The sequence below is a fragment of the Mustela putorius genome, unplaced genomic scaffold, assembly GCF_011764305.1.
Source record: "Mustela putorius furo isolate JIRA1106 unplaced genomic scaffold, ASM1176430v1.1 tig00003863_pilon_pilon_pilon, whole genome shotgun sequence".
Classification (NCBI taxonomy): Eukaryota; Metazoa; Chordata; class Mammalia; order Carnivora; family Mustelidae; genus Mustela; species Mustela putorius.
Genome location: NW_025422015.1, coordinates 17,327,333 through 17,346,031, shown reverse-complemented (window position 1 = coordinate 17,346,031; position 18,699 = coordinate 17,327,333). Strand labels below are relative to the sequence as shown.

The 18,699-nt window shown below is 36.8% G+C and overlaps 1 protein-coding gene across 1 annotated transcript in view; it reads left to right on the top strand.

Annotated features, from left to right (window-relative positions):
- PEX7 (peroxisomal biogenesis factor 7) overlaps nucleotides 1-17,539 on the top strand; it is an 88,806-nt gene extending 71,267 nt beyond the window's left edge. Inside the window, exon 10 of the mRNA XM_004740285.3 lies at nucleotides 17,067-17,539. Within this exon, the coding sequence (XP_004740342.1) occupies nucleotides 17,067-17,135 (69 nt within the window). The 3' untranslated portion in view covers nucleotides 17,136-17,539. The remainder of the gene's footprint in view (nucleotides 1-17,066) is intronic.
- Nucleotides 17,540-18,699: the final 1,160 nt, after the last annotated feature.

Here is an 18,699-nt window from a genome sequence, read left to right as displayed (position 1 = left end):
AGATAAACTACAAAATCAGACTTTCTGCAAACCCATTAGAAAGCTGAAATAGTAGGGCAAACATGGAGCCCCCGATCCAAGGGGGACAGAGGCCCCTTTCCAAGGAGAGATGGGATGCCAGCTCCGTGTTTTTTTTTTTTTTAATTTTTTTCAGCGTCTGGCAGAGCACAGGCAGAAGACACAGCTGCCATACACATGGGATCAAGTAGAAAAGGTGGACATGTGTGAATACATGAGGGATTTCATCTGGGAGATAAAAATATAAGAAAGAGTCAAAGGAAAATAGTAATTTTTTAAAAGTATAGTGTCAGAGATGCAGTCCTTCAATATGCCCATCAGAGGACTCATCAGTGAAGTTAGAGATAGGTCACTAGAAACTACTCAAGCTGAACAAATAGGAGAAAACAAGAATGAGGGAAATACAGGAGAACAGAGCATGTAGCATCTGTGGAATAGTATCAGGTGTTCTTAACATATATGTAATTGGAGTCCTGAAGAAGAGAGTGTAAATAGGGAAGATGAAATATTTAAAAGAGAATTTTCCAAAAATAATGAATGTCAAATCACAGGTTTGAGAATCCTAGAGAAGCCTAATAAACAGGATTTAAACAAAAAACTGACACATCAAGACCCATATTCAGACTGGAAACCAAAGATTAAAAAGAAAATGTTGAAGACAGATAGAAAAAAGAAACACCACCCAGAAGCATCTAGATAAAAATTATAGAAGATTTCTTATCAGAAACTATGCAGGCCATAGAACAGAGGAATGTCTTTTTAAAGTACTAAATGAAGAATATAAAGTGGAACTTTTTGAATATAAAGAGGAAATAAAGGGGGCTTCTTCATGGCTCAGTTGCTAAAGCGTCTGCTCTTGGCTCAGGTCATGATCCCAGGGTCCTGGGATCCAGCCCCCTGTCAGGCTCCCTGCTCAGTGGGGAGTCTGCTTCTCCCTCTTCCTCTGCACTTCCCATTGCTTATGCTCTCTCTCACATGCTTTGCTCTCTTTCTCACAAATACATAAATAAAATCATTTTAAAAAGAGGAAATAAGTAAACTTCAGACAAGTAAAAGCTGAGAGCATATCTGTGCTACAAGAAATGTCAGAAGAAATACACGCAGACCAAAATGAAAAGAAAGAGGCAGACAGAGGGAGGAAGGGAAGAAGGTAAGATGAAAGGAAGGAAAGAAGAAAGAAAAAGGAAGGGAAGGGAGGAAGGAAAGAAAAAAATAATAAAATAATTGGAAATAGCAAAAATGAAGTAAATATACAAGACACTTTTTAACTTAATTTTTTCATTCTGAAAATTTTTGCCTAAAGCAAAAATAGTATTGTATGCAATAGTATTGTATGCATGTATGTATGTACATTGTATGTAGACATGTATATGCATACAATGTACATACATGCATACAACGCTATTGCATACAATACTAATACATGTATGTATATTGTATGCATATACATGTATGTATGTATGCATGCATATATGTGTATACATATATACAATATACATACATGCATTCAATACTATTGCATACAATACTAATACATGTATGTATGTATATTGTATGCAATGTATACTATTGCTTACAGTATATTGTGGAGTTATATCATAGTATATACAAAAGCAAAATGTATGACAATAATAAAATGTATATCATAGTATATACAAAAGCATATATACAAAAACTATATACATAGTATATCATAGTATATACAAAAGCAAAATCTATGACAATACATTTTGAGAGCAATAATAAAATGAGGGGAAAATTGGAAGTACACTATTATGAAGTTACTACTACATGTGAAGTAATACAGTATTTGAAGGTAGTTTGTGATAAATTCAAGGTGTTTTTTGTAAACTCTATGTTAACATTTAAGAAGTTTTAGAAAGAGAGCTATAACTATTAAGTCAATCATGAAGATAATTATAAAAAATAACTACCTCAACATAATAAAACCCATCTAGAAAAACCTATAGCCAACATCATCATCAGTGGTGAAAAACTGAAAGCTTTTCCTCTAAGATCATGAATAAGACATGGTGCTTGCTTCCACCATTTCTATTAAACATAATATTGGAAGTTTTAGAGCAGTCATTCAAAAGAAATGAAAAGCACCTAAATTGGAAAAGAAGAAGTAAAGTTAATCTCTCTTTGCCAGGACATGATCTTATATGTGGGAAGCCTTTAAATAAAACTATTTCAACAATTATATTAAATATAAATGGTCTAGGAGTGCCTGGATAGCTCAGTCGGTAGAGCATGTGACTGGGTATTAGGGTCGTGAATTCAAGCCCCATGTTGGGTGTAGAGCTTGATGAAGGAGAGAGAAGAGAAAGAAAAGAAAAAAGAAATGAAAGGGAAAAGAAAGGAAAAATGTAAATGGTCTGAACCTCCAAATTAGAAGACAGAGTAAATGTGGTAGATATGTGAAAGACTTTAAAAAAAAACTCACTTTAAAAAATCTGGACTAAAATATCCAGATTTTATAACCTGTTGGATTTGGGATTCAAAGAAAAGGCTTTTCTTTCTTTTTTTCTTTTTCTCTTAAAGATTTCATTTGTCAGAGAGAAAGAGTGTGCCTGCAAGTGATCAGAAGCTGTGGGGGTGGCAGGCAGAGCAGGCAGTGGGAGAAGCAGGCTCCCTGCTGAATAAGGAGCCAGATGCAGGACTTGGTCACAAGACCCTGGGATTATGACCTGAACTGAAGGCAGCTACTCAACCAACTGAGCCACCCAGGCACCCTCAAAGAAGAGGCTTTTCTAACTCCTAAGATCTAGGTTCTTGTTACTTTCCACATAATATTTTCAGTTGCAATTTTGTCTGTTCTTCTCCCTATAAATTTATCTTTAAAAATTTCTTCTTCTTTTTTCCTTTTTTTAAAGTTTTTTATTTATTTGAAAGAGAGAGTGAGAGAGCACAAGTAAGGAGGAGGGGCAGACGGCAAGGGAGAAGCAGAACCCCCCCACTAAGCAGGGACCCTAGTGTGGGGCTTGATCCCAGGAACCTGGGATGATAATGACCTGAGCTCAAGGCAGACACTTAACCAACTGAACCCCCAGACACCCCCTTTTTTTATTAAACAAGGATGATGACTTCAACCACTCTCTTTGCATATCTACAATGATGAACACATTTTAACACAAACATTTGTATTGTTTGTAGTATTTATGTTTTTGCCAAGTAGCATTAAACTCTTTTGAAGGGAGATACAAGAGATCAAGTTTTTGATGCATGTCCCTATTTTTCTCTCACTTACTTAATCTCTGTTATCTATTCTGAACAAACTCTTCTACAACTTAATGGCTTAAACATCAGTTTTCTTTGCCTTCCATTCTGTGAGTTAGCAATTTGTGCTGGGCTCAGCCAAGCAGTTCTGTTGGTCTCCCCTGGGGTCTTTCATGTGACGCCAGTCATCTAGTGACTTAACTAGAGCTGAGTGGTCTAAGAAGGCCTCACTCACGTGTCCAGGGTGCATTGCTGGTTGTCGTCTTGAGTCATGTGTCTCCAGGTGGGCCCAGGCTCCTTTACTTAGCGGCTATAGGTTTCCAATAGGGCAAGAGTAAAAGCTGCCCTGGATCTCCAGTACTAGACTTAGAAATTCACGCAGCAGTCCATCTGTTGCAAAGTAAGTCATGAGGCCAACTCAGATTCAAAGAGTAAGAAAAATAGACTCCACTTTTTGATGGGAGTAGCTGCAAAGAATTTGTAACCATTTAAAATTTATCACATTAACCTTTTGTTGGTGTAGTCGGTAGTTTAAGTTATTTTTGACATATTTATCCTTTAGTTTCACAATATGAGGTTAAGTTTGCTGATTACATTTTGATTTCACCCTTTGTCCATATTTTATTCTCTTAGAAAGTATCTTCCTCTCACCTTTGAGAAAGTACCTTTCCATCTGTTTTCAAAAACTTGTTGTCTCTTGTGATCTTAACAGCTGTTGGACTTTGCTGGTGTTACTTTAGGTCTTTGTGTCTTAATATATCCTCTATCTTAAAAGAGATTTATCTGAGTTCTTATATTTATAATTCCTTTTTTCTTTTTAGCTTCTTCTTTCTTAGAGATCTGAAAAATTAGATCCAAAAGCATTCTTATGCCTCCTTTCTTCTTGACAGATGTAAGATCTTGTCTTTAAAGGTTTAAAACTTGACAAATAAGTATCTAGGGTTATTCTTTGAGGATAATTGCTGAGAAATGCTCTATCCCCTCTCTTGTTAACCAGGCTGAAGTTACCTTTCAGTTCAGAAAATATTTCTTTGATTTTTCTTCCCTCTGATCATGATTTGTACAGCCCTGGCATTTTCTCTTTTCTCTCTTGTTCTTATTATTTCTAAATCAGATACCATTTTCCTGTTTTTAGGCGTATGATTCTGGACCTGTAATATACGCATTTGTATAATTGGGATTTTCTGTAAAATATATTTTTAGAATTCCTGACTTTGTGTTCTGCGGTATCAACTCTACTCTACTCCTTTGAATGCTCACTGATATTTAATTTAGTATTTATAATCTGGATATAGGTTTACATATTGTTACACATGTCTTTTGGGATACAGTTATTTCTCTTTTAAACTCTTTTAAAGTAGTCTAGTAGTTCATTCTGAAATAGAATCTCTGTGTGTTTAATAAAGTTGCTCTTTTTTCTCATGATGAAATTGGGAAATTACATTCAGAAGAAAGAGAAAAGATTACCCATGGTCCTGCCACTTCAGAAAGAATCTCTGTTATACCACAGTAATATGTTTCTTTTCAGTCCTTTTTTTAAAAAAAAATTTTATTTGAAGTGTAACATCCTTGTTGGAAAATACACATTTTTAAAGTGAGCAGCTAAATAAGTTATCAAAAAATGACCACACCTGAGTAACCACCGTTCAGGTTAAGGTATAGAACCCTACCTACCAAATCCCAGAAAGCTCTCTCATGCATCTTTCCACATCTTGCCCCCTAACCTTCCTAAAAGTAACTATTCTTTCAGTAGTTTCCCATATATATGCATATTTTTCATAGTTGTGGTTGTATTACATATGTAAATCTATCTTCTGGGACTCCTAAAATTCTTGGTAAATATAATCTTTAATGTGTGAATATCCTAGACTATCCATGATAGGAACACATATGCACTATAAAAATTTTTTTTAAATAGGGCAAAAAAAATTTTGTGTATTTTCATTTTGTTTCAATTGAAGATGCTTAGATTTGGCTTTGATTTAAACCAGTTCCACAGATGTGTTTTTAAAAGTATCTTTGACTTTGTTGACATTTTAGTAGAAAAAAATGTTGACAATATATATGTGATTGAAACATTATGCTACACACCTAAAACTAATGTAATGTTATATGTTAGTTAATCTCAATTAAAAAAATAAATTTAAAAAGAAAATTCTTTTTTAAAGACTTTATTTATTTATTTGACAGAGAGAGAGATCACAAGTAGGCAGAGAGGCAGGTTGGGTGGGGGGGAGAAGCAGGCTCCCTGCTGAGCAAGGAGCCTCGTTCGGGACTCCATCCCAGGACCCTGGGATCATGACCTGAGCCAAAGGCAGAGGCTTAACCCACTGAGCCACCCAGGTGCCCCAAAAGGAAATTTTTAAAAATTAAGCATCATTTAAAAATTCAGCTCATGTTTTGATTCAAATCTCTGTTCCCACAGTCTTAGATACCAGCTTTATGGGTTGACAGTGGAGAAAAATATTTTGTAGTATGAAATTGGAAAATTCAATTTTAAAAGAAGACAGCATTATTATTAGTTAAGATAACTAAATCCTTTTCACCTTTTACATGAGGTGGTATTTTCTGCATCTGTCACGGACTAGCTTTAGAGCTGAAAAGAACATGTGCCAGAAGCATCCAGTGTCCTCAGACATTGGTCTCTGTTGTTTCCTTGTCAATGCTTTTAGAATTGTGTGATTTTTAGCTGAAAATTATATAACAAGGGCCTGTTTTTCCCCAGCTACGCCCAGATTGGTAGGACCTTGGTGCGTCCCTAAGGCAGATGTATTAACCTATTGCCTGCTGTGCTTCATGGATAACTCTTGCAGTGAGAGCTTCCAGAATTACTGACTTCTTAGTCTTTGCTGCCTCAGCTACCAATCCTGAATCACCCACTTTCTTATTGTCATTACTTCTTAGAAACCAAGCAAAAGTGCTGAGCTGGCACACTACAAATTAATTTTTCACAAAAATTTCATCTGGGCTCTTGGTCCTACTCAACTTATGTTTGAATTCATTTTGATTTTCTAGCCCATTCTTCATACCAACTTTTCTCATCCTCCCACAATATCATTAACACTCTGGACATGTAACCTCATTCGCTATTTCATTGTGAAAATAGATAAAAATGAATATTTTCTTCCATCTCTGTCACCTTACAATATTTATGTTCTATCTGTGTTTCTCCCTTTTCCAGTGGGTTCCTGATTTTCTCACTGGCTTCCTCATCTAGGTCTTTGCTTCCTCATATGTACACTGTGCTTTAGATGTTCAGCAAGTTCTGTTCTCTATTTTCAAAACTCACTTGACCTCATTGTCATATCTCCCTACCAGCAAACTTGGCTTTTCTTCCACTATTAGACACTAAGAATTAGTAGGTTTACCTCTTGTTTTTACTCTCTCAGAATCAACATTCTCTTTTTACACCCTTGTATCTGTCTCCCTTTCATCATTCAGTTGAAGTGAAGACCAGAAAGTCACCAGAAAACTCCTGAAAACCAAATTAACCTTTTCCCAGACTTCCTTCTTCTTTAACTATAGAATTCAGATTTGTTCTGGAAAAGTCTTCTCATTTTACTGCTTTAATGTTAACTATACTAACCTCATCTTCTTTACCCCTTTAACAATGTCTTCATCTCCAAGTTTCTTCCTTACCATCCATACAGAAGTAGACATCCTTTAATATCCAGTTCATTTAATTATATGCTAGTAATCCTTGTCCCATTTATCCAGTTGCATTTACTGTGTGGTTGCAGTAGATGTCTTATTTTTCCTCCTGTATTCCTAACTGCTCAATTGATTGTATGATGGACCAGACCTGAGGAGTCATCCTAGTTTACTTGTCTCCTAAATTCAAATGGGCATCAAGTTTATAAATGTCTCCTCACCAGTATCTCTGAAGTCTGGACCATTGCCTTCTAGTTCCTCTGCCTTAGATAAACATTTATTAGCATCTCTGCCATGGTTGCTGCAGTAGTCTCCTAACTGGTCTCTAAACCCTCTTCATGATTCCACTCATTCTCAGCGCTGCTTCTGGGGAGAGCTTTCCACAATACAAATCTAATTTTGTTAGTCCTTGACCTGAAATCTATCAGTAGCTTCATTTAAGGTAGGAACAAGATGAGAATTACCATCTTTACTAGGATAATCAACATGTTCTAAAAGGTATAGCCAATTAGTAATAGAAGAAAATAAAATGATACATAAATATCTTTAAAAGGTAGAAATACTGACAAAGATATTCATATCAACTCAATATGATTATCAGTGTTATAAACCAGAAAATCAACTTTAAACCTATTAAAAATAATGAGTTCAATAAGATCAGTAAAAATAAATGTGCAAGAATGAATCATGTAGATGCCAGTAATCAGGTTAGAAAATAAAACAGGAACAATTATATTTGCATGGCAACAACTGTGTAAGTATTTTTGTGTGATACAGAGGAAAAATAATTTTTAATATGCAGAATTCTAGATAAAGAAATTATGTGTCTTTAATAAGAGACTTTTAAAAATTTTTTAAATTATTTTTATTAACATATAATGTATTATTAGACCCAGGGGTACAGGTCTATGAATTGTTAGGTTTACACGCTTCACAGCACTCACCATACCACATACCCTCACCAATGTCCATAAGCCAACCACCCTCTCTCTAACCCCCTTCCCCCAGCAACCCTCAGTTTGTTTTGTGAAATTAAGAGTCTCCTATGATTTGTCTCCCTCCCGATCCCATCTTGTTTAATTTTTCCTTTCCTTACCCCTTAAACCCCCCACGTTGCCTCTCAAATTCTTCATATCAGGGAGATCATATGATATGATTGACTTATTTCATTCAGCATCATGCCCTCTAGTTCCATCCACATCATCGCAAATGGCAAGATTTCATTTCTTTTGATGGCTGCATAGTATTCCACTGTATATATATACCACTTCTTCTTTATCCATTCATGTGTTGATGGACATCTATGTTCTTTCCATAGTTTGGCTGTTGTGGACATTGCTGCTATAAACATTCGGGTGCACATGCCCCATTGGATTACTACGTTTGTATCTTTAAGATACATACCCAGTAGTGCGATTGCTGGGTCAAAGGGTAGCTCTATTTTCAACTTTTTGAGGAACCTCCATGCTGTTTTCCAGAGTGGTTGCACCAGCTTGCATTCTCACCAAAGGTGTAGGAGGGTTCCCGTTTCTCCACATCCTTGCCAGCATCTGTCATTTCCTGACTTGTTAATTTTAGCCATTCTGACTGGTGTGAGGTGGTATTTCATTGTGGTTTTGATTTGTATTTCAATAAGAGACTTTTAAAAAATTAATTTATTTGAGAGAGAATAAGCAGAAGGGGCAGAAGGAGGAGAGAATCCCAAGTAGACTCCCTGTTGAGTAGGGAGCCAGAGGTGGGACGCCATCCCAGGACCCCAAGATCATAACCTGAGCCAAAATCAAGAATCAGATGCTTAACTAACTGAGCCACCCAGGTGCTCTGAGTCTGAATTTTTAATGTTGCTTTTAAGATTCACTATAATCTGGGGCGCCTGGGTGGCTCAGTGGGTTAAGCCGCTGCCTTCGGCTCAGGTCATGATCTCAGGGTCCTGGGATCGAGTCCCGCATCGGGCTCTCTGCTCAGCAGGGAGCCTGCTTCCTCCTCTCTCTGCCTGCCTCTCTGCTTACTTGTAATTTCTCTCTGTCAAATAAATAAATAAAATCTTTAAAAAAAAAAATAGGTTTTATAAAAAAAAAAAAAAAAAAAAAGATTCACTATAATCTGTATTGCTATCTAGTTTTATTTCCCAGCATCCCATGTAATCCCTCTGTTATATACCAATTATATTTTGTTGTTTGTCATCTGCATGTGTTTGCCACTATTTCTTTCACTCTTCCCCCCTTCTCCCTGGACAAAGTATTTCTGCCTTTCAGAGTCCAGTACAAGTTCTTCTCTTCCTTCTCTCCATTTATTTTTTGCTTCAGTAAATATTTGAGTGCCAGCTCTGTGCCAGGATATAGAAAGTAGATTAATGTAAACTACCTGATAGATATGTACTCAAGAAATATTGAATGAATGAATGAATGAATGAATGAAAAGGATGTTTAGTATATCAGTCAACTCTTTCCTTACTTTTACTCAAAACTCCATAATCATTAACACAATAAGCCATGTTCTTTATAGTCACTTCCTCCTGGAAGTTGGTCGAATAGGTAAAACCTGCTCTTGCGTTAGCCCGTAATTTAATACACTGCAACATAATAACTGGGCTGCCTTTTCCAAATCTAGAGTTGACTGTTAGGAATTTCTTTCATTCTCTCGTCATCCTTTGCCTGTTCCTCTTGTTCACTTTTACTAAAAAGGCCATATGTCATGCAGATAATTACAGTAAATTGAACAAATTTTCCAAGGGCAAAAACAATTGTCCCCAAAATTGAGAGTGATAAGAAATTTCTATTCCATTTTTCCAGAAACCTTCATTCTATTTTTTAAAGAATTGACATAGCGAGAAATTCATATTTCTAATTAGTGTACTTTTTCTAAAACAGGAATGTTTGTTTTGCTACTAAAAGTGAAAATGAAATAACTAAAAATCGAACTTAAATGGAATTTTATCCTATTAGTTGTTGTTCACTACCTAGACGATAGAAGATTTCAAAAATAGTAACAAGATTCTGTCACGATTTATAAGTAAAGAAACGTAACATTTTGACAAACCATTTTTCCTATGATGTTGGTAACTTTAATTCTGAGTTTTAATGAAAAGATTTGCATTTTGATGTGAGATGAAAGGAAATTCAGAGAGCACAGGAATGATGTACTGCAGCGGAAGCGTGCAGGTTATGGAATACACCTTCCACTTGAATATCCTTGGGCAGAAGAAGTAGAGCCTGGAGAGTCCTGCTCTGTGGTATCCACGTGCACAGTCATAGTCAGGGGAGAGGGTCAAACAAGGTAGGCCTTGGCAGCCAGCCCTCAAGAAACCCTAGATGGGAGTTAGGCACGAGTCAGAGAAAAAGCCTGTCTCCAAAGATTAAGAGTTTCACCTGAGGAGTTATAGTGCAATTTAGTTGTTTTAAAGCTAGAACTTTTAGGTCTTTGTTTATTCTTATTCTTATTTATTTGTTTATTCTTATTTTTATTTTTTCTATTGCTTAGAGCACTTTGCTTCTCTCCAGTGTCTGTCCCCCGCCCCTGCCCACCCCACCAAGCAATAGCAACACCAAATGCTGTCTGGCCGAGGCATCCTTCTCCTTTAAGCCACAGGTTAGATGATATCCACTTTCCTCACATTTGGTTATGGTGACCCCCTACTTCTTTGGACCTTATAATTCTTCTGTCTTTGTCCATATTTCTCTGCATTGTGGCTGTCTATTTATCCATCTCTTTGCTGGACTCTAGATCTGTGGGGTCAGATACCAGCCTCATCTTGTTTACTGTGGTGTCCTCCTCATGCTTCTGACAGAAGACATACTCAATAAATATTTGTTAAATAAATGGATGAATATAAATATGTAATATATATATGAATTGTGTTTTAGATAGCTTTGTAGTGCAGAGGAATGTTGGACTAAGAGCTTCTGGGATAGAAAAGAAGCCTCCCTGTGAAATCTCTTTAAATAACATTCATGATGCTCAATAATTGCATATATTCTGCATTCCCGTACAACTTGTTGCCCTCACCTAGATCTCTGACTCACACCTGACCAGGTGCTCCTTACCATGGGTGAGACCCTACTCCAGAAATTCTTTGGAGGAGGAAAACCACTACTCATATCTGGATTCACTCACTCACTCATTCATTAATTCAACAGTATTTACTAAAGGTTTACTATACAAAACATGAGAATACAGGTTTAACCAAGATGTGTAATTGCTGAAAATCCTATTCAGGTTTAATTACACAAAAATGTTTACATCCATATGTGTGTGTTATTAGAGAACAGAAAGCATATTACCCAGTATGCTCTCATTTTCTCCCTAGTTACCATAAAGCCCAGAGCCTGATTTATTCTCTAAGTGTTGTGATGTGCTCAGCTCCGATGCCTGAAAGCTTTTGCTCCATTTGTTCCCTTTAAAACAGATATTTTCCCCTGAATCTGTATTTATTTGGCCCTGTGCATTAATCTATAAACCACTTAAGCCCATTTAGAACTCAGCAGGGTACAAATATCAAATAAAAAAATAAATCAACTATTGGTTTTAACCATAGCTTACACAGCTTACATGATTAATAAAATTTTCTTATGTATTTTATGTAGAAATTTTGGCTACTGCCTCACATAGAACAGGATCAGGAAGCTACACAAGCTTTGGGGGCAGGAATGCTTCAGGGAGGGCTGCTGTTGTTCTCTGGAGATGGTTCAGTCATGTTGTTGTTGTTTTTTTTCCTGAGTCCTCCCCTCAACTCACTATCTTCTACCATACGTCGGCACATCAGATTTGAAACTTTTCTTTCAAATAAATGTGAAACTATGGCACAAGATGTTTTCCATTATATTAATTGCAAATGAAACTCTTTTTTCTCCTCAAGAAAGGAAGAGAATTCTCCCTCAAGAATATTTGACTCCTACTATATTTTGAGATGTATTTTGAGATGTTTATTTTAAAAACAGCCATAGGAAGAATGACTTTTTATCTCTTGTAAAACCACTCTTTTAGCACTGAATGACTTTTATAATAGAAGCATATTATATATTTCTTTTATAACCAGGGATGTGCTAGGAAAAACTTGATCTCTTCTGATGAACTGGTAAACTGATTGTGATATTTGCATTTCTTACATTATTTGCCTTTTTTTTTTTTTTTTTTACCTTTGCTGCCAGGAGATGTAGAGCTCAATTTCATGCCCAATTTTAACAATTATTCTTTGCTTTCTTTCCTAGTATAATTATCTACCCATTCTCTCCATTTCGTGTTTGTTCTTTTAAATGAAATGGCTTTTCTGTTACTGTGTCATCTCCTGTAAGAAAGCAAGGGTTATTTTGTTCCACAGAAGTACTGATTTCCCTGTTGAAGCAAATAAGCTATATCCTTGGATGGAGCCATGTTAAAGGATGATTTTCAAAATTGCGATCATGACTCTCACATAAGTGTGTCATGAACATAAATGAACATAAATCCAGGATTTATGTAACTCATGAAAGATTTTGCAACTAGTTCTGAGGAACCAAAGAAAAGACAGAAACAGACAATCCCTGAAGGCTGAAATGAACTTACCTCATAGGGGCAAAACTGGGCAATAGCCACAGGGCAATAAAATGTAATATTTGAAATGTTTTCTGGGGGACAAGGAGAAGCATTAGTTGCATCTCAACAGGATGACATTCGTTTGCAACTTTAATGGGTGAGAATCATTTGATTACTATCAGTTTTCTATAACTTACAGAGTTGTAAAATAATCTGGTCAAAGACAGGGAAAGGCATAGACCCCCACATAATGAGGTAACCCTGTGGGGCCCTAGGACAGTGCCAGCATTTCACTGATACAACACCTAGCAGTCTTTTTGCTGATGGCAGTCTCAGTTTTTCCTGACAACAAGGTCATGGGCAAAGAAGTGAGTCCCTGTGTAGGATACTGAAACTGAGAAAGAGGATCTTCCATAGATGAGAAAGGAGACACTCTATTATCTCTTCTTCTCGATCCCGAGCCTGGCCTTGAAGGAGTCTTCGTAGCTAGGAGTGTATTCCTGCAGATGGGACAGAAAGATCACTTTGTTGTGAAGAAGTAGGAGAGGAGCTAGGAAAGATTCCTCGCTTTGTTTGACCACAGCTGAAGAATGAGTCTGTCTCATCCTTTAAAGGAGATTGTTTATTTTCATGTCATTCACTGTGCTTCTCGTTCAGTATTTTTGTTGACATTTATTTTTGAAGTCTTTTTTTTTTTTTTTTAATGTCTTTCAGACTGGCCTCAGATGGGTAGTAGGGGACATTAAGATAGAGCCTTGTGTTTACTGTCAGCCACAGAATTAAGTGGGAAGCAGAGCCTGCAGAGGCCATGGAGCCCTGCCCACACTGCCAGGGACCACACCACCATCTTTCCTTACCAGGAAGTCCACTGTGCCTATCTTGGAGAGTCTGGCCCCTCTCTGTTAGTTTAGTAGAGCGCTTTACTTCTTACCTTATTATTAATTTTTTTTTTATCATAAGCTTTTTTAAACTTGTGGCACTAGCCAGAGTTTAGTTAATGAGTTAATGAAAAAATACTATTTACATTAATTTGAATCAACTATTCATAATTATATATCATTGCAGTTTGAGGTCTTCTTGGTTTTACCAATTAATTCATAGATTTTGAACAGTTGTTGATTCATTGGCCTTGATACTTGTTAGTTATTTAAGTTCTGAGTAAATAAGTCCTGAGTAAATAACATATGGAAAGGTCTAGCACTTGAAAAAAATATACACAGATGAGACAGGGGTAAATTAATATAATCTTTGTGTCCCATGATATAAACACTTCCAATGGCAGGATTAGGCAGATAATGAATGTCAGTTTGCCTTTTATGAGGTACTTTTTTCTGGTGGACAGACTCAACAGATTCTGGTTCTGGCTGCAGCTCTGCTACTTCAGTATAAATTTGAGAAACCGTTTTTCTCTGCAGTCTTAGCCTGCAAAATACATTCTTTGAGCTAATATTTATTGAGTCATTAGATGTTATAGCAAGACAGGGTCCATGTCTTCAAGGAGCCGAAGACACACATGTCAATAAGTAAGTACAGCCGAATAGCCTAGGTGCTGTGAATGAGTTCATAGAGGGAGTAATGCTTAGCCCAGTTCTTCAGAGAGAGAGGTATCCTCTCCAGGCAGAACAAGGCGAGGGGGATAGAGGCAGGGAGGGAGAAGAGAGGTGACTCGGGAGGGATCGGTGAAAGGACAAGAGCACAGAGGCATGAACGAGAGGCAGGGATTGAGTGTGTGAGCCTGGTGTAGTAAGAAACAAAGAAGTAGGTAGCAATCAGATCTTGAAGAGCCTGGTGTTTAACGCTTATGTCTCTACTGCCCTCTCAGTGTGGATTGTGATCTAAAATACTGTTAGTGAGTGATAAGGAGTTAATGTGTTCAGATCAATATGAGTGGTTCTTGTACACGGTGACAGCCCGGTAATTTGACTGTGCACTAAGACTATGAATTCCTTTGTGAAACTCTGAGCCTTTTTAACCATTACAGGTGGGAAATAGAGTACAAATAACTTCAGTCAAAATCTCTCTCATGCCACTTCATCCTTCATGTCACTGTCTACATTTTTGGATTTTTTTTTTATTATGAAAAATTTCACACATATTAGAAGTTAATAGAATAAGATAATGAACTTCTTCCCTTACCCAGCTTCAACAATGATCAACATCCTTGTTTTATTTATCCCTCTACTCATGTCCCACCTCCGTTCAGTTATTATCATTAGTGTCTTTATTATTCTTACTAGATTTGGGTATCAGTTATATAAATCCAAATGTACAAGTCTTAGATCTGTGTATTGACAGACAGGTACACTGTGCAATCTACACCCATCACAATATAGAACATTTGCCTCTTCCTCCAAACTTCTCTTCTATCTCTGTCCAGCCTCCCCCAGTCCCACCTCAACCTCCAGCTGAAGAAACAAGACAAAACTTTTCCGTTTGTTTGTTTGTTTTAATCTTAGATTAAGTTTCGACTGTTTTCAAACATATACGGTGGAAGTGCCTGTAAGTTACTCTTGTTTTTGGCTTCTTTCACCAATGTAATGTCTGTGAGTCATCCCCATTGTTGAGCATATTGATAGCACCCTCTGCGTGTTGCTCTGTAACTCTCCGCTGCGGGAATTTATTACAGTTTGTTACCTGCTCTTGTCCAGAGAGATTTTGGTTGTTTCCGGGTTGTGCTACGGTGAATGACGTTGCTGTGAGCATTCTTGCTATGCATTGTTACATAAAGCCATTTTCATTTGTCTAGGATAAACCTCTAGAAGTGGAATTACTGAGTTTAAAGATAGGTATATGGTTAACTTCGTAGAAACAGCCAGTTTCCCAAAGTGGTTGTAGCAGCCACGTGTGCAAGTTACAGCTGCTTGGCAGCTGACATTTGATGCTGTCTGTCCTTGATTTTAGCCCTTCTTCTGAGTCTGTGGCCATATTGTATTATGGTTTTTATTTGTATTTCCCTGGTGCCTAATGATGTTGAACATTTTATTTTTTTATCTACTTATTGGTCATATATCTTTTTCTGTCTGTTAGTAAAGGCTTTTGCCTGTTTTTAATTTCATTGTCTTTTCATTATTGAGTTACAGTTCTATATATTTTATTCTGGATACACGTTATCAGATGCATTGGTTTTGGGAGCATTTCTTCCCATTCTGTCTCTTACCTATTTATTTTCTTCATGGTGTCTTTTGATGAGCAAAAGTTTTATTTTCAATTGCACCTAGCAAATTTTTGTGGGTAATGCTTTCTGTGTCCTGTCTAAAAAATCTTCACCTATCTTCAGATTGAAGATAGGTGTTTTCTTCTCAAAGCTTTATACCTTTAGCTTTTAGATTTAGGTTCATGGCTCGTCCGCCTGAAATTACATTTTGTTTCTGGTGTGAAGTTGGGGCTGAGGATCATTTTTTTTCCCCATATAGATATCCATTTTTAGCACTATTAGTTGTAAAGACCTTCTTTTCCCTGTTGAATTGTTTTGGTACATTGGATGAAAAGTGTGGGGTCTATTCCTGAACTCTGTTCTGTTCCTTGATCTACTTGTATATCCTTATACCAACATTGCACTGTTTTGATTACTACAATTTTATGGTTAGTCTTGAATCAGGTAGTAAGTATAAGTACATTTTTGCTGTTCATTTTCAAGATTCTTTAGCTATTCTAGGTCCTGGGCATTTCCACATAAACTTTAAAAGCCACCTTGTCCATTTTTATTAAAAAGCCTGCTGAGATAATGAATTATTTATAAATTTTGTGGGGAGAATTAAATTTGGAACATTATTGAACCTTTGCACATATTTCCTCATTTATTTAGGCCTCTTTAATTTCTCTGAGCAGTGTTTTTGGTTTTAGTGTGGCTGTTTTGCATGTCTTTTATTAAATGTGTTACTAAGTACTTTGTTATTTAATACAATTGATTTTATTTTTTTAAGATTTTATTTATTTATTTGATGGGGGTGGGGGAAGGGAGGAGAGCATAGGTAGAGGGAGTGGGAGAGGAAGAAGGACTCTGGGATCATGACCTGAGCTGAAGGCAGACCCTTAACTAACTGAGCCACCCATGTGCCCCTACAATTGATTTTATATATTAATCTTAGTCTCTGAGACATTGCTATACTCACAAACCTTTTAACACCCAGTTCCTGAGCACCATGGCCTTTCCTCTTTTCATGTTTTTACGACGTGTAGACTTGAATGTCTTTATCGCCCATGTCTGCCCCTAAAGAGGGCCAGGGTGAATACCATAGCTTTTCTAAAGACTTCTGATACCACCCGACTTGGATTCAGATAGTCCCTCCTCTGAGAGTCTCTATTAGAGCACTTCCCACCACAGGTCTTGAAAGAACCATTCTGTGAAGGCAGGCGCTCTACTTTATCTCCTTTCTGTCCCCACTATATCTAACATGGTGCCTCAGTTCCCAGTTTTTTCATTTATCCCGAGACATATAGGGATGATGTACTTCTGGGGTGAGGTGCGACTGTGGTGAGCTAATGGTGAGGCAGGAAATCCTTACAGGCAATTTCCATCAATTGGAAACAATCCCTGAAGTGTATCCTTAAGAGGGAAAGTAATGTTTACCACTGTGTGATCTGCTTCCACTCTCAATGACTTCAGCTTTTGCTGCCAACCTTGAATGTTTGTAAATTATGCTTCTTACTTCCTTTTTGTTTTCTAGGTGGCTGATTGTGCTTGGGATGAAACAATAAAGATATATGATCCTGCTTGCCTTACTATGCCTGCTTGAGATGGACGCCCCCAGTCAGAAGCAAAGGAGACTCAGGCTGAAGGCTACTTAACAGGAAATAAATTAACTATTGATAATATAGATATTATGCTTTTATGAGCTATTCAGATTTCAAATTTTAAAAATTTACCCTGGGATCATTTTGAGGCAGCTGATAAAGACTTTGGTTCACAATTTAAGCCTGGTACATAAGCCATATTTCTTAAAATCCTAAGGAATAATTGATGTTCTAGTACCTCTTGTAGTGTCGATTGAAATGTGATCTCTGTATTGTGAAATGGATTAAAATATGGGAGAGCTCTAGATTATATTGATAGTGATATATTTCATTTTTAATTTGTCATTTTTGATGTAAAATATAATCACTGCTGTTGGTAAAAATTAAAATAAACTATATCTCTTGATTACTTATGATTTTATGACATCCTAGCAATATTGCTTTTTCTAATATAGTTTATATATATATGAATACAATACTATTTATAATATAGAGGTATCTGTGATTCAGTAAGAGTGCTGTAATATAGATTTGATTTATTCAGCAGTATTTACTGAGCATCTGCTATGTTCTGAATGAGATTATCTTAAGGACTGATAGCATGTTTTCAGAACATGGAATGCAGGGTGCCTGGGTGGCTCAGTGGGTTAAGCCTCTGCCTTCAGCTCAGGTCATGATCTTAGGGTCCTGAGATGGAGCCCTGCATCGGGCTCTCTGCTTGGCAGGGAGCCTGCTTTCCCCTCTGTCTCTGCCTGCCTCTCTGTCTATTAATGATCTCTGTCTGTCAAATAAACAAACAAAAAAAAAGAACATGGAATGCTGTGAGTTAAAAGCTTCCATGTTTTTTACATTTATTCATATCTTTTTAGATGTTACAACCTCACCCTATATTTCTCTCTTCCTACTTCTCTATTATCAATTGAAACAACAACAACAACAAAAACTGGTCACTGGGCAAAAAGTCTTAGGTCCTATTAATAAGTTTCAAGCAGTTACCCTTGAAACTATCCCTAAGTAATGCCATAAACCCTGCTCAGTCAGTACCTCCCTTAATCTCCTAGAAAAATCCCTAAGTGCAGATGACCTGTTGGGGGGGGGGAGGCCAAATATGTGGAAAGGGAAAAATTAGTAAAACAACTTTGCATAACATTTATATTTTTATATAATATTACAATAAAATATAAATGGCATAAATTGTTATTTTTAACAAGTTTTTGAGAATTTTATTTATTTATTTATTTATTTTTTTAAAAGATTTTATTTATTTATTTGACAGAGAGAAATCACAAGTAGATGGAGAGGCAGGCAGAGAGAGAGAGAGGGAAGCAGGCTCTCCACTTGAGCAGAGAGCCCGATGCGGGACTCGATCCCAGGACTCTGAGATCATGACCTGAGCCGAAGGCAGCGGCTTAACCCACTGAGCCACCCAGGCGCCCCAAGTTTTTGAGAATTTTAAAGAGCAAAGTATATTTGTAATAATGCAACAAAAATTAGAATATATGTATATTGTTGTATGTATGTATTTACATTACATATTTGTCTATTTGTCCCAGAAAAAGAAAAATT